The 16600-nt window shown below is 43.2% G+C and overlaps 1 protein-coding gene and 1 long non-coding RNA gene across 2 annotated transcripts; one reads left to right on the top strand and one right to left on the bottom strand.

Annotated features, from left to right (window-relative positions):
• Positions 1 to 9832: 9832 nt before the first annotated feature.
• On the top strand, positions 9833 to 11303 carry LOC123150033 (uncharacterized). Its single transcript, XR_006474921.1, has 4 exons — positions 9833 to 10168; positions 10661 to 10792; positions 10909 to 10984; positions 11071 to 11303. It is a non-coding gene; the product is annotated as an uncharacterized lncRNA (long non-coding RNA).
• A 180-nt stretch (positions 11304 to 11483) lies between these two features.
• Positions 11484 to 15920, bottom strand: LOC123150032 (ABC transporter G family member 14). The gene is made up of 3 exons (XM_044569831.1): positions 15662 to 15920; positions 14691 to 15552; positions 11484 to 12931 (listed from the first exon to the last, which is right to left on the bottom strand). The coding sequence occupies exons 1-3, from the start codon at positions 15839 to 15841 to the stop codon at positions 11928 to 11930; spliced, it is 2046 nt and encodes a 681-aa protein (XP_044425766.1). The 5' UTR covers positions 15842 to 15920; the 3' UTR covers positions 11484 to 11927.
• Positions 15921 to 16600: the final 680 nt, after the last annotated feature.

Below are 16600 nucleotides of genomic sequence, written 5' to 3'. Positions count from 1 at the left end.
TCACAGTGTCTTCTCCTTGGGATTGACACAGGAGATGAAATTCCTCTCCTATTTTGTTAGTACAATTTATGTTGATGAAAGGAAGACATTTCTCCTTGGTTCCTCTATGGAGGGCTATTATTCTATTGTCATGTTGATTGTTGAGAGATTAAAAGGGGTTGGATATAACCGAAGCCAGATGCTGGAAGGCTGTAGATCCAGCTTGGTCAAATGATATGGTTTCTTCCCATCAATTTTCTTTTCGTCATTTCTTCGGATACCGCTCGAGGGTCCTGTCCTATGTTAATGCTCCTAATATCTTTTCATCGATTTCATTTTGTTAATGAGGGGCAGACTAGCCAAGGCCAAAACTGACGTGTCATGACCCATGACAGGTAGCCAGCCAGCTACTGGCCTTGCTCAAAAAATGAAGGTGGCCTATGACAAAAATTAGCTGGGCAGTTATCTTCGTAATGAGTAGGCAGAGCTTGAAAAAAAGAAGCAACCTGCTTGGTCAAACGAACTTCATCTCACCATCTCCGCTAACTGATATTTTCGTGTTTGCTGCTGGCTGGTCCTGTCATCATCAGCGCTCATCACTTCTTTTCATCAATTTCACAACTACTCAACTAGTATGACTCTAATATTACAATCTTCATATCTCAAAACAATCATCAAGTATCAAACTTCTCATAATATTCAATGCACTCTATATGAAAGTTTTTATTATACCCATCTTGGATGCCTATCATATTAGGACTAATTTTATAGCCAAAGCAAATTACCATGTTGTTCTAAAGGACTCTCAGAATAATATAAGTGAAGCATGAGAGATCAATAATTTCTATAAAATAAAACCATCACCGTGCTCTAAAAGATATAAGTGAAGCGATAGAACAAAATTATCTAGCTCAAAAGATATAAGTGAAGCACAAAGAGTATTCTAATAAATTATGATTCATGTGTGTCTCTCTAAAAGGTGTGTACAGCAAGGATGATTGGAGTAAACTAAAAAGCAAAGACTCAAATCATACAAGACGCTCCAAGCAAAACACATATCATGTGGTGAATAAAAATATAGGCTCAAGTAAAGTTACCGATGAACGAAGACGAAAGAGGGGTTGCCTTCCGGGGCATCCCCAAGCTTAGGCTTTTGGTTGTCCTTGGATTTTACCTTGGGGTGCGTTGGGCATCCCGAAGCTTAGGCTCTTGCCACTCCTTATTCCAAAATTCATCAAATCTTTACCCAAAACTTGAAAGCTTCACAACACAAAACTCAATAGAAAATCTCATGAGCTCCGTTAGAATAAGAAAAACAAATCACCACTTTAAGGTACTGTAATGAACTCATTCTTTATTTATATTGGTGTTAAACCTACTGTATTCCAACTTTTCTATGGTTCATACCCCCCGATACTAGCCATAGATTCATCAAAATAAGCAAACAACACACGAAAAACAGAATCTGTCAAAAACAGAACAGTTTGTAGTAATCTATAGGTTTCGAATACTTCTATAACTCCAAACATCCTGAGAAATTAGGACATCCTAAATAATTTGTATATTGATCTACTGCAGTTGGAATCAGTATTTCATCGCTCTCTGGTTAAAAATGAAAATTATTCTCGTGAGCGCATAATTTCTGTTTTTTTTCAGCAAGATCAAACAACTATTATCCAAGAAGATCCCAAAGGCTTTATTTGGCACAAACACTAATTAAAACACAAAAAACACAATCATAGCAGTAGATAGATGATTTATTTAATACTAAACAGGAACAAAAAGCAAGAAATAACAATAAAATTGGGTTGCCTCCCAACAAGCGCTATCGTTTAACGCCCCTAGCTAGGCATAAAAACAAGAATAGATCTAGGTATTATCATTTTTGGTATGCAATCCATACATGTCTCTCATAATAGATTCATAAGGTAATTTAATTTTCTTTCTAGGAAAGTGTTCCATGCCTTTCCTTAAGGGAAATTGGAATATAATATTTCCTTCTTTCATATCAATAGTTGCACCAATCGTTCTAAGGAAAGGTCTACCAAGAATAATAGGACAAGTAGGATTGCAATCTGTATCAAAAACAATAAAAATCTACGGTCACATAATTCCTATTTGCAACAATAAGAACATCATTAATCCTTCCCATAGGTTTCTTAATGGTGGAACCCGTAAGATGCAAATTTAAAGAACAATCATCAAATTCATGGAAACCTAACACATCACACAAAGTTTTTGGAATCGTGGAAACACTAGCACCCAAATCACATAAAGCACAGCATTCATGATCTTTAATTTTAATTTCAATAGTAGGTTCCCACTCATCATGAAGTTTTTTAGGAATAGAAACTTATAATTCAAGCTTTTCTTCATAGGATTGCATTAAAGCATCAAAGATATGTTTGGTAAAAGCTTTATTTTGACTATAAGCATGAGGAGAATTTAACACAGATTGCAACAAGGAAATACAATCTATCAAAGAGCAATTATCATAATTAAATTCCTTGAAATCCAAAATAGTGGATTCATTGCTATGTAAAGTTTTGACCTCTTCAATCCCACTTTTACCAATTTTTGCATCAAGATCTAAAAACTCCGAATCATTGGGACGCCTTTTAACTAAAGTTGACTCATCTCCAGTCCCATCTTTATAAGGATCCATATTGGAAAACAAAGATTTAATAGGGGACACATCAATCACTTTTAGATCTTCATCGTTATTATCATGGAAACTAGAAGAACACGCCTTCACAAAGCAATCCTTTTTAACACGCATCCTAGCGGTTCTTTCTTTGCACTCATCAATGGAAATTCCCATGGCTTTGAGAGACTCATTGATATCATGCTTAGGTGGAATAGATCTAAGTTTCAAAGAATCAACATCAAGAGAAATTCTATCCACGTTCCTAGCCAACCCATCAATCTTAAGCAATTTTTCTTCAAGCAAAGCATTGAAATTCTTTTGAGAAATCATAAATTCTTTAACACTAGTCTCAAAATCAGAGGGCATCTTATTAAAATTTCCATAAGAGTTGTTGTAGGAATTACCATAATTATTAGAGGAATTACTAGGGAACGGCCTAGGGAACGCCATTTTGGTAACAACGCTTTAGAGGAAACTTTAATCCTAGGCCATTTCCTAGTAATTCCTCTAATAATTATGGTAATTCCTACAACCATTTTTATGGAAATTTAAATAAGATGCCCTCTGATTTTGAGACTAGTGTTAAAGAATTTATGATTTCGCAAAAGAATTTCAATGCTTTGCTTGAAGAAAAATTGCCTAAGATTGATGAGTTGGCTAGGAACGTGGATAGAATTTCTCTTGATGTTGATTCTTTGAAACTTAGATCTATTCCACCTAAGCATGTTATCAATGAGTCTCTCAAATCTATGAGAATTTCCATTGATGAGTGCAAAGAAAGAACTGCTAGGATGCGTGCTAAAAAGGATTGCTTTGTGAAAGCGTGTTCTTCTAGTTTTCATGATAATAAGGATGAAGATCTAAAAGTGATTGATGTGTCTCCTATTAAATCCTTGTTTTGCAATATGAATCTTGATAATGATGGGACTGGAGATGAGTCAACTTTAGTTAAAAGGCGTCCCAATGATTCGGAGTTTTTAGATCTTGATGCAAAAATTGGTAAAAGTGGGATTGAAGAGGTCAAAACTTTACATAGCAATGAACCCACTTTTTGGATTTCAAGGAATTTAATTATGATAATTGCTCTTTGATAGATTGTATTTCCCTGTTGCAATCCGTGCTAAATTCTCCTCGTGTTTATAGTCAAAATAAAGCTTTTACCAAACATATGATTGATGCCTTAATGCAATTCTATGAAGAAAATCTTGAATTAGAAGTCTCTATCCCTAAAAATTAAAATTAAAGATCATGAATGCTATGCTTTATGTGATTTGGGTGCTAGTGTTTCGACGATTCCAAAAACTTTGTGTGATGTGTTAGGTTTCCGTGAATTTGGTGATTGTTCTTTAAATTTGCATCTTGCGGATTCCACTATTAAGAAACCTATGGGAAGGATTAATGATGTTCTTATTGTTGCAAATAGGAATTATGTGCTCGTAGATTTCATTGTTCTTGATATAGATTGTAATCCTACATGTCCTATTATTCTTGGTAGACATTTCCTTAGAACGATTGGTGCAATTATTGATATGAAAGAAGAAAATATTAGATTCCAATTTCGTTAAGGAAAGGCATGGAACACTTTCCTAGGAACAAAATTAAATTACCTTATGAATCTATTATGAGAGCCACTTATGGATTGCATACCAAAGATGACAATACCTAGATATATTCTTGTTTTTATGCCTAGCTAGGGGCATTAAACGATAGGGCTTGCTGGGAGGCAACCCAATTTTATTTTTGTTTCTTGTTTTTTGTTCCTGTTTAGTAATAAATAATTCATCTAGCTTATGTTAGGATGCGGTTTTATGTTTTTAATTAGTGTTTGTGCCAAGTAGAACCTTTGGGAAGACTTGGGGGAAGTCTTTGCGATCTTGCTGTAAAAAACAGAAACTTTAGCGCTCACGAGATTTTCTGCCATTATTTTACTGGAGAGTGAGATTAGGTTGATTATTTTTGCATATGATTAATAGACAAATTCCTCACGTCCACCAATTTATTTCATAATTTTTTGGGTTACAGAAGTATTCGAAACCTACAGATTACTACAGACTATTCTGTTTTTGACAAATTCTGTTTTTCATGTGTTGTTTGTTTATTTTGATGAATCTATGGCTAGTATCGGGGGGTATGAACCATAGAGAAGTTGGAATACAGTAGGTTTAACACCAATATAAATATAGAATGAGTTCATTATAATACCTTTAAGTGGTGGTTTGTTTTCTTATACTAACGGAGCTCATGAGCTTTTCTGTTGAGTTTTGTGTTGTGAAGTTTTCAAGTTTTGGGTAAAGATTTGTTGGATTTTGGAATAAGGAGTGGCAAGAGCCTAAGCTTGGGGATGCCCAAGGCACCCCAAGGTAAAATTCAAGGACAACCAAAAGCCTAAGCTTGGGAAGCCCCGGAAGGCATCCCCTCTTTCGTCTTTGTCTATTGGTAACTTTACTTGAGGCTATATTTTTATTCACCACATGATATATGTTTTGCTTGGAGCGTCTTGTATGATTTGAGTCTTTGCTTTTTAGTTTACCACAATCATCCTTTCTGTACACACGTTTTGGAGAGACACACATGAATCGGAATTTATTAGAATACTCTATGTGCTTCACTTATATCTTTTGAGCTAGATAATTTTGCTCTAGTGCTTCACTTATACCTTTTTAAGAGCACGGTGGTGGTTTTATTTTATAGAAATTATTGATCTCTCATGCTTCACTTATATTATTTTGAGAGTCTTATAGAACAACATGATAATTTTCTTTGGCTATAAAATTAGTCCTAATATGATAGGCATCCAAGATGGGTATAATAAAAACTTTCATAAAAAGTGCATTGAATACTATGAGAAGTTTGATACTTGATGATTGAGATATGAAGATGGTGATATTAGAGTCATGCTAGTTTAGTAGTTGTGAATTTGAGAAATACTTGTTCTAAAGTTTGTGATTTCCGTAGCATGCATGTATGGTGAACCGTTATGTAATAAAGTCGGAGCGTGATTTATTTATTGATTGTCTTCCTTATGAGTGGTGGTCGGGGACAAGCGATGGTCTTTTCCTACCAATCTATCCCCCTAGGAGCATGCACGTAGTACTTTTTTCGATAACTAATAGATTTTTGCGATAAGTATGTGAGTTCTTTATAACTAATGTTGAGTCCATGGATTATACGCACTCTCACCCTTCCACCGTTGCTAGCCTCTCTAATACCGCGCACCTTTCACCGGTACCATACACCCACCATATGCCTTCCTCAAAACGGCCACCATACCTACCTATTATGGCATTTCCATAGCCATTCCGAGATATATTGCCATGCAACTTACCACCGTTCCATTTGTTATGACACGTTTCATCATTGTCATATTGCTTTGCATGATCATGTAGTTGACATCGTATTTGTGGCAAAGCCACCTTTATAATTCTTTCATACATGTCACTCTTGATTCATTGCATATCCCGGTACACCGCCGGAGGTATTCACATAGAGTCATATTTTGTTCTAGTATCGAGTTGTAAGTAAATAAAAGTGTGATGATCATCATTATTAGAGCATTGTCCCAAGTGAGGAAAGGATGATGGAGACTATAACTCCCCCACAAGTCGGGATGAGACTCCGGACGAGAAATAAAATAAAATAAAAAAGAGGCCATAAAAAAGGGAAAGGCCCAAATAAAAAAATGAGAGAAAAAGAGAGAAGGGACAATGTTACTATCCTTTTACCACACCTGTGCTTCAAAGTAGCACCATGATCTTCATGATAGAGAGTCTCCTATGTTGTCATTTTCATATACTAGTGGGAATTTTACATTATAGAACTTGGCTTGTATATTCCAATGATGGGCTTCCTCAAAATGCCATAGGTCTTCATGAGCAAGCGAGTTGGATGCACACCCACTTAGTTTCTTTTGTTGAGCTTTCATACACTTATAGCTATAGTGCATCCGTTGCATGGCAATCCCTACTCACTCACATTAATATCTATTGATGGGCATCTCCATAGCCCGTTGATACGCCTAGTTGATATGAGACTATCTTCTCTTTTTTTTGTCTTCCCCACAACCACCATTCTATTCCACCTATAGTGCTATATCCATGGCTCACGCTCATGTATTGCGTGAAGATTGAAAAAGTTTGAGAACGTCAAAAGTCTGAAACAATTGCTTGGCTTGTCATTGGGGTTGTGCATGGTTAAATACTTTGTGTGATGAAGATAGAGCATAGCGAGACTATATGACTTTGTAGGGATAATATTCTTTGGCCATGTTATTTTGAGAAGACACGATTGCTTTGTTAGTATGCTTGAAGTATTATTATTTTTATGTCAGTATTAAACTTTTGTCTTGAATCTTTCGGATCTGAAAATTCATGCCACAATAAAGAAAATTACATTGAGAATTATGCTAGGTAGCATTCCACATAAAAAAAATGTTTTTATCATTTACCTACTCGAGGACGAGCAGGAAATAAGCTTGGGGATGCTTGATACGTCTCCAACATATCTATAATTTTTTATTATTCCATGGTATTATATTATCTGTTTTGGATGTTTAATGGACTTTAATATACCTTCTTATATTCTTTTGGGACTAACCTACTAACCGAAGGCCCAATGCAAATTGTTTTTTTTTTCCTATTTCAGTGTTTCACAGAAAAGGAATACCAAACGGAATGAAACCTTCGGGAGAGTTATTTTCGGAACAAACGTGATCCAGGAGACTTAGAGTGGACGTCGAGAAAGAAGCGAGGAGGCCACGAGGCAGGAGGGCGCGCCCTAGGAGGGTGGGCACCTCCCACCCTCGTGGGCCCCTTGCAGCTCCACCGACCTACTTATTCCTCCTATATATACCCATATACCCCGAAAACATCCAGGAGCACCACGAAACCCTATTTCCACCGTCGCAACCTTCTATACCCGTAAGATCCCATCTTGGGGCCTTTTTCGGCGCTCCGCCGGAGGGGGAATCAATCACGGAGGGCTTCTACATCAACACCATAGCCTCTCCGATGATGTGTGAGTAGTTTACCACAGACCTTCGGGTCCATAGTTATTAGCTAGATGACTTCTTCTCTCTCTTTGGATCTCAATACAAAGTTCTCCTCGATTCTCTTGGAGATCTATTCGATGTAATTCTTTTTGCGGTGTGTTTGTCGAGATCCGATGAATTGTGGGTTTATGATCAAGATTATCTATGAACAATATTTTATTCTTCTCTGAATTCTTTTATGCATGATTTAAATATCTTTGCAAGTCTCTTCAAATTATCAGTTTGGTTTGGCCTACTAGATTGATCTTTGTTGCAATGGGAGAAGTGCTTAGCTTTGGGTTCAATCTTGCGGTGTCCTTTTCCAGTGACAGCAGGGGCAGCAAGGCACGTATTGTATTGTTGCCATCGAGGATAAAAAGATGGAGTTTGTATCATATTGCTTGAGTTTATCCCTCTACATCATGTCATCTTGCTTAATGCGTTACTCTGTTCTTATGAACTTAATACTCTAGATGCATGCTGGATAGCGGTCGATGTGTGGAGTAATAGCAGTAGATGCAGAATCATTTCGGTCTACTTGTCGCGGACGTGATGCCTATATACATGATCATGCCTAGATATTCTCATAACTATGCGCTTTTCTATCAATTGATCGACAGTAATTTGTTCACCCACCGTAGAATTTGCTATCTTGAGAGAAGCCACTAGTGAAACCTATGGCCCCTGGGCCTATCTTCCATCATATTATTTTCCTATCTACTTGCTATTTCTATTGTTGTTTATTTTGCAATCTTTATTTTCCAATCTATACAATAAAAATACCAAAAATATTTATCTTATTATCTTTATCAAATCTCACTTTTGCAAGTGATTGATTACAGACAATATTATCAGTGATTTTGAATGTCTGCATTTCATGAAGCGAAACAAGTACAAAACCAATAGTATGTGTGCTCTCAAGCTTGATATGATGAAAGTTTACGATAGACTGGAGTGGTCATATTTGCAGACCATGACGATCAAGTTGGGATTTGACCCCTCATGGGTAGAGACAATTATGGGCATCATCAGTTCAGTCAAGTTCCTAGTCCCATTCAATGGAGAACAACTTGATCAATTTACACCCAGCAGAGGGATTTGACAAGGAGATCATATTTCCCCTTATCTTTTTTTATTGCAGCAGAGGGCCTTTCGTGCCTCCTAAAATCCAGTTCCCAGTCATCAGTGCTCAGTGGTATCAAGGTGGCTCCCAAGGCTCCTGTTGTGAACCACTTGTTATTCGTCGATGACAGCCCGTTGCTTTTCAAATCAAGTGTGCAGGATGCAAATGCGGTGTCAAACCAGCTTGATTTGTATTGTGCGGAGTCTGGCCAAAGGGAGAATCATGATAAGTCATCCATCTTCTTTAGTAGGGGATGCCCTCAAAACTTGAGACAAGATTTCACATTTTTTTAAAATACCAGATTAACATTTTTTGAATACATGGTTAACATTTATTATACATTTAACTATTTTCTTCAAATAACCGACTAACATTTTTTAAATAAAAGTTTAACATTTTTATAATACATGGTCAACATTGTTTCATACACATTTAACATTTTTCAAATACAAGTTAAACATTTTTTAAACACTTGTTCATCATTTTTTTTTCAAATGCTTGTATTAAAATTTTTCAAATACAATCTTAACATTTTTAATACATGTTCAATATTTTTTCTATACACATTTTTTTCAAAGACAAGTTTAACATCTTTTAATACATAGTCAACATTTTTTTCCATGCACATTTCACATTCTTCAAATACAAGGTTAACATTTTTCGAACACTTGTTCAACATTCTTTTCAAATGCTTGGATTAACATCTTTTGAATACATGGTTTACATTTTTTTCTATACACATTCATGTTATATATTTTTTATACATGAGAAACATTTTCCCTATTCACATTAAACATTTTTAAATGCTTTATTGATAGTTTTCGAAAAAAATTAAATTTGTTTTCATACTATAGAATATCTGGAAATATAAATAAATTAAGAAAACAAAAAACATAAAAAAACGAGAATATGGCCTGTGGCCTGCGGCATGATGGGCTGGTCTAATATGGAGCGGCGAATACTTCCTCAGCGCCCGTCCGCGAGCCCGTTTCATCCGCGCCGCATAAAGGGCCTAAACGGCATAGCCAACGGGCCGCAAAAACAAAGCTCAGGATAGCCCGTCTCAGCCACGCCGCTCGTCAAAAAAAAAAAGGGGCCATCGCAAGGTCAGCCGGTAGGGCACGCCGCCGTTCGCTCGTCGGCACCCCGGCGTCCCAATCGTGCCCGCGTGCGCCGCCACCCCTGCTTCCCGCTCGTCGCCGTCCCGGCATCCCGCTTGTACCCACGTGCGCCGCCGTTTTGCCTCCGCCGGCGCCACCACTGCTCCCTGCTCGTCGCCGCCGGTGGTGCAAGATGAAGGGTGCTGCGAGGGACGAGCACAAGAAGCCGGCAGAGGAGGAGAACAATACTCCGGCGTGGGAGGATGTGGATCCGGCGAGAAAGCAGGTCCAAGGTACATGTCTGAATTCTAATCCTCTCTGCACCTGTCCTAACTGTGATTTATTATCAGCGCGCTCTGTAAGTCTGTAGTACTCCTAATTCATAAGCAGCAAATGCCACCAGGGATATAAATTTGGACGAGTGATTCATAAAGCAGCATTGAAGGAATACCACATGCTGTAAGAAAATGTTTGAACTCGGAACTTTTATCTGTTCTGCATCTGAAAACGAGGACATGCAATTAAAATCCTAATTAGTTGTCGCAATCCTTACAAGTGTATGCTCACAGAAACTACAACTGCTACTAGTAAGTGGCTGCTTGATATACTTGGATGATTGGAATCTAGTCTAGTGCTTCTGCTGACAATTTTCTCAACTGAATTGGACACCAACAGCCAACAAGTGATGTCTTCTCGGACGATTTTAGCAAGAATAATTCAGATGTAATAACTTCTACTAACAGGTGTATGTATGTATGAGCTGATGTGATTTCTTATTCGTTCAGATTGATGCGGGAGAGGTGCAGCAGCTGTATGGTGCCGCTGAGAAGATCCACCCTGGGGTTGATGCACAGCCGGAAGGCGAGGACTGCGACGACCACAAAAAGAAGGGGCAGGTCTTCTATCCTTCAGACCGGGTACCGACCACTAAAATTGACGATGAAGATTGCTTGGCAAGATGACAATATTTCATTCCTTATTGTGACATTTACTTTGAGCTCATGTATTGTTTGTTTGTCTCACATGCGTACAGCCAACAGAGCAGTTTGTTCTACCAAGCAAGCAAATGCAGTGAAGAAACCACCACCGCCGGTTTTTCACAGCCTAAGGTGAGTGCATTGTTGTTTCTTTCTGGTTTAAGATGACCACATAAGTGATTCACCAATATGTTCCTCTTACATAACTGCTTCTACAGCACATACTCTCAGACGTGAACGCAGCGGCGACAAGAATAGGAGATGACGACGAAGTATTGATCTGACAAGTAACACATGCCAGGTCAGTGCACTTTTAATAAGAAGTGCATTCATGTATCAGTATTTCAGTATTGCAGATACTTTTCTGGTTCAAGTACCCTGAATGAGAGGAATGAATGTAAGAAGAGAAGCGGAAATTTTGTTGGCAAGTAAGCAAGCCCCTGAGACCATCCATCATCTTGTTGTCCATGCATGAAGTAGTCTTGTTTGTCAGTCGATCTGCAGTAGTTGGTGCTCTTACCAATCTAGTTGGTGGTCTGGTTGATGTGAATCAGCCTAACCCTTTTCATGGCCATATATTTTATCCTAGAGTAACTCTGGTTAATATTAATTTGATTTTGTTCCGAAAAGATTTGCCAATTCCTGTGACAATTCATCATGTATTTGCTGATCTTGTATGCAAAGTTGATCATGGTGCTATTGGCGGGCACTTGCAGTTTTCTCTTTTGTTCCACGCTGATCATATCAGCTTGTAAATCCGACACAGTACAGACTAAGCAGTACTGGATACTGACTCACAGTGGTACTACTCTACTTATTAGTACTCATCGCCGTTAACAACCCTCTGTTCCGGTCTCGTCGAGGTCGAGCTCGAACGGTCAAGCCTCAGGCCTGGATCGCAATATACCCATCGATCCGGGGGAAGCGGCTGGCAAAAGAGCAATCAGCTAACTAGCTTGCACGGCCGGTCAATCTTCAGTGATCCGTTTTGGCTTATACTACTAGTGTGCTCATGGTGGATGTATCTCTCCGTCCTCCATGGTTCAGAGGGACGCTTCCTTGGGCTTGAGTTGAATCACCTCGGCTGCAGGCGGTCCAAGGCAAGGTAGGCGACGACCCGGTAGCCGACGAGGAGGAGCGCCATGACACAGACGTCCACCCAGTGGTTGTTGAGCCCGACGGCCTTGATGGCGGGGAACTCGGCGATTGGGCAGAGCGCGCCGCCGCCGCAGTCGTAGAGGCCACCGCCGTCGCGGAACTGGATGCCGAGGAGGAGCCGGTAGCAGTAGAAGCTGTAGTTGAGCCACTTGAGCCACCCGATGAAGGGCGGGATGTGCTGCACGTAGTAGCCGCCCGCGATGAGGAAGACCATGGTGATGACGGAGGCGAGCGTGGTGCCCTGCTTGACGTCCATGAGCACGGCGCCGACGGCGAGCCCGAGGCTCTGGGCGACGAGCACACTGTAGAGCACGACGAGGAGGGAGAGCAGGAAGGAGGCCGGGCGCGGGTCGAGGCCGCCCATCCAGTAGAGGATGAGCACGAAGGCGGTGGGCAGGCCGAGCTCCATGGGGAGGTCGGCGGCGGTGCGCGCGGCGAAGTAGGAGGAGAGGCGGTACATCCCCGAGGAGCGCTCCTTGAGCAGCATGGGGCGCTCGAGCGGGAAGACGAAGACGGCGTTGTAGAGCGGGAAGAAGCCCCAGAAGACGGAGAAGAAGAAGATGAGCGCGGTGCGGTCCTGCAGGTGCGCGGCCGGCGTGCGCCACCAGAGGAGGCCCGCGAGGAAGGCCACGCTCAGCACCTGGAAGATGCGGAGCTTGTTGAAGGACTCGTGGCGGCGCTCCTTGAGCCCGCGCCGGAGGAGCACCGAGAACTGGGCGCACCACCCGGCCGTCCACTCGGCTCGTGAGGCGCCCCGGCGTATGCCGCCCGCGCTGGCTGCCTCGTGGGAGCATATGTCCAGCTTCACCGCCGGCGCAATGTGGCGCGCGTACGCGTCGGCCAGCTTCCCCCTCACCTCCTTCTGCTCACCCTCGCTCCCGCCGCCAGGGACGCCGTCGCTGTTGGTCTCCGGCAAGATACCTGCATGCACAGAGCAATTCACAGTGATGATCAGTGCTCGGATAGCGAACGTCTCCCCGGAGGTCGACAAGTGTCGGGCACTGTGTTGGTGACCGGAATGGAGGAGGGAATGATGAGGAGGCGACCGGCCGGTGTGTGGTGGTGGCCATGATTGGGGGAGTGGACGGAGCAGTGCGTCCCTGTCCGTGTCCCTCTCTCTCCCCCACCCAGGCGATCGACCCAACAGCTCCATGGATCGATCCGATCGTACGTCGCCATTGCCATTTCGATTGGCTCCGTCTCTCTCAGTGGCCGCCGATTTGGCGTGCGCTTACGTACCTATGTTCGTGTGGTTAATCACCAACGCAACGGGGGGCGCGCGATGGTGCTGGTGCTGGTGATTGTGATTGTGATTTGGATGCGATGGACGCTGATGCAGATGCAGGAAAAGGGGAGAAATCCAAAGGCATGCGCGCACCGTATCGGCGACACAATCTTGGCACACCACATTCCATCTCCCCTTTATTTATCTTCTTTTTATTTGTGAAATTCCTTTACTCGAAAAAGTATTTTATTTTAGTTCTTGGTGGGTGCCTGTGGTATCCTATGGCATTATTTTACCTTTTCTCGCGAAGTGGTTAGCCGAACAACTGTCGTTGCGGATCAGGTTCTGCAACTGTATTTATAATACTATTTCCATGAAAAAAAAGGTGTATTCATGTTTGCGAACCGAGCTTTGTTCAAACGGTTGGTTAATTTGTGCTCGCATTTCCGTGGATTATTTCAGGCTTGCAGCGATGTTTGTTCAATGAGAGGAGGCATTCCTGTCGCACCATAGGTAGTTTTTAGTTTGATCTGCTCGTTGATTCTCTATCCGACGGTGGAAAAGAGTTGGCATGTCACCATACTGTTTATCAATGACATGCCCATGGCAAGCCACTGGGCTTTAGTCCACACTCCACACTAGACTGTTGTCTACGAAACGAAATTGTTAGCTAAGTTCTTTTTTCAAATAAAAAACTCTAGATTTTTCAGTTTGCATGATAAGTGACACTCTACACTAACCATCTGGTGATTTTAGAGTGACGTGTTGGTTTGTAGTTGGGTGCGATGAGCGTGATGGAATGCAACATGACAGGTAGTAAACGAATATATGCATATGCATGTACTCCCTCCGTTTCAAACTAAAATCACGACGAGTAATTTGAAACGGAGGAAGTACTATTTAAAAAACCTTTTGCAAAATGTTTTCGAAGGCCATGGCCCCCTATGACCCCCACACTGGATCCGCCCATGCTGTAGAGCTGTGCAGTGTACTACGTGAACTGTTCACTTTGATCCGCCCATTGATTCTCAGTCGGACGGTTGAAAAGAGGGGGCGTGTCACCGTACTGTTCTCGAGTGACATGTCCATGGCAAGTCACTGGATCTCGGTCCACACTACACTGTGTGCGGAACGAAATTGTTAATTAACTATTTCCCAGATTAGAAATTGAGATTTTCCAGGTTAAAGTTGATTGCGACCAGGCCGGTTGGCATTTTAGGTGATCCCCTACACTAACCATCTGGCTTCTCCATGGATTTTCGAGTGATGCTGGTTTGTGGTTGGATGAGGTCAGCGTGATGGAATGCAGTGCAATGGCACATGCATGCCAACATGCCAACATGCCATATGCATTGGAAAGCATCATAAAAAGGGTAAGTAAAGAGAATTAAAGCGAAAGGGAATATCAGGGTGGTGTGGTGATCAGTGGGTGGAGTGGAGTCGTGTGTGGCATACCGTTGGCGAGGTCGAGCATGAGGTCGGCGGGGTTGACGGACAGCGGCGACGCGAAGCCGACGGAGGCGAAGTAGGAGAGCGAGTCGGCGGCGCGGCCGTAGTAGATGGGCCGCCCCTCGGCGGACAGCAGGAGCACCTTGTCGAACATGTGGTAGAGGCGCGACGACGGCTGGTGGATGGTCACCACGACCGTGCGCCCGCCGCCGGCGGCCATGCGGCGGAGCGTGCCGACGATCCTCGCGGCCGTGGTGGAGTCGAGCCCTGAGGTGGGCTCGTCCAGGAGCAGCAGGCTCGGGTCCACGAGCATCTCCAGCCCGATGCTCACCCGCTTGCGCTCGCCGCCGGACAGCCCGCGCACGCCGCGCACTCCGCCGACCATGCTGTGGGCCACCTTGGTGAGGCCAAGCTCACGCGCCACCGCCTCTGCCTGCGCGCGCTTCTCGCCGGCGCCGAGGGCGCGGGGAAGCCGGAGCAGCGCCGTGTACCACAGCGTCTCGGCCACGGTCAGATGCGGGTACAGCACGTCGTGCTGCGTCACGAAACCCGTGCGCCGCTTCACGGCGCCGGAGAAGGGCTGCCCGTTGTAGGTGATCTTGCCGGACAGCAGCGCGTGCCGGTGCCGGCCTCCCAGCGCCGTGAGCAGCGTCGTCTTGCCGCTCCCGGACGGGCCCAGCATCGCCAGCATCTCCCCCGGCCGCACCACCCCAGACATCCCGCTGATGATCGTCTTCTCCCTCGGCGGCAACGCCGCCGCCTTGTTCTTCTTGGCCCCTGCCCCGCCGCCGCACGCCGACGACACCACGCTCGTGCACCATCCCTCCGTCGCCTGCCCGACCTTCACCTTGTACACCACTTCCTCGAACTGCACCCATGCAGGCACACACGTCTCACCACCAATCGTGACCAAACGAATAACTGAAGCCGTTTACGCACATGAATGCGCACGCGCGTGCGTCTGCATGAAACATTACCTTGAGGACGAGAGGGAAGGAGTTGGCGGCGGCAGGGCGGTGGCCGGAGGCGTCGGACGGCGGGCTGGAGGTGGTGGGATGGACGGCGCCGGAAGGGTTGCCGTTGCTGCTGGGCGGGGTACAAGTAGAAGTAGGTGCCACCTTGTGTTTATCATCATCATGCAATTCTTGAGGCGCCATGGCGATCTTCTTTGTATATAGTACTACCTTATGATGATGAGATGAGATGAGGCAAATTAAGGACCTTGGTCTGCCACTGCTACTTGGTTAACTTGTCTGGCTGGGGTGGTGGTATTTATCGGGGGAGGAGGAGGGCAAAGGGAGGGAGAAGGGGCCCTACCAAATGTGCTCAGGCCTCAGGGGAGCAAACACTTGTTGCTGTCACTTTCTCTTTGGTTAGTTAGTTAGTTCTCCATCGGTATATATATTTATGTTTACCGATTAGTCCTTGATTAAGTGTGTGCTGTGTGCATGAAAGTAACATCACTAGCTATCAGCTGGTAGTTACAACTGGTAGTTATTATTGTTAAAACATGAGTGAAAGGAAGTTTGCATTCAGTGGCTTGCTGTAGCTGATAGTATGGAGCCACGGAGGGGCAGGATGGCTCGGTGGACATACATTCAGTACATAATTAACATATCTCCTCCTTTCCTTCGGACATGATGCAGTGGACTTATTGATCAAACTGCATAGGGGTTTTTTCTCGAAAAGGAGGATGACCCCGCCCTCCACTTCCATTCATACACCTTCATCTCAAAATATAAGATATTTTTAGGCTAAAGTAGTGTAAAAAACGTCTTATGTTTTGAGACGGAGGTAGTATTATTTATCGGTTTTGCTATTTCTCAGGTATCTGAATATTTGTATTGCATCAGTCACTTTTTCCTTCTTCTTTCCTTCTTCCCAAGCAAACATATGCGGCTAGCTTTGGCATCCGT

Source organism: Triticum aestivum, chromosome 7A, assembly GCF_018294505.1.
Source record: "Triticum aestivum cultivar Chinese Spring chromosome 7A, IWGSC CS RefSeq v2.1, whole genome shotgun sequence".
Taxonomy (NCBI): domain Eukaryota; kingdom Viridiplantae; phylum Streptophyta; class Magnoliopsida; order Poales; family Poaceae; genus Triticum; species Triticum aestivum.
Note: the sequence above shows the minus strand (reverse complement) of the source record. Positions and strands in the feature narration are given on the sequence as shown.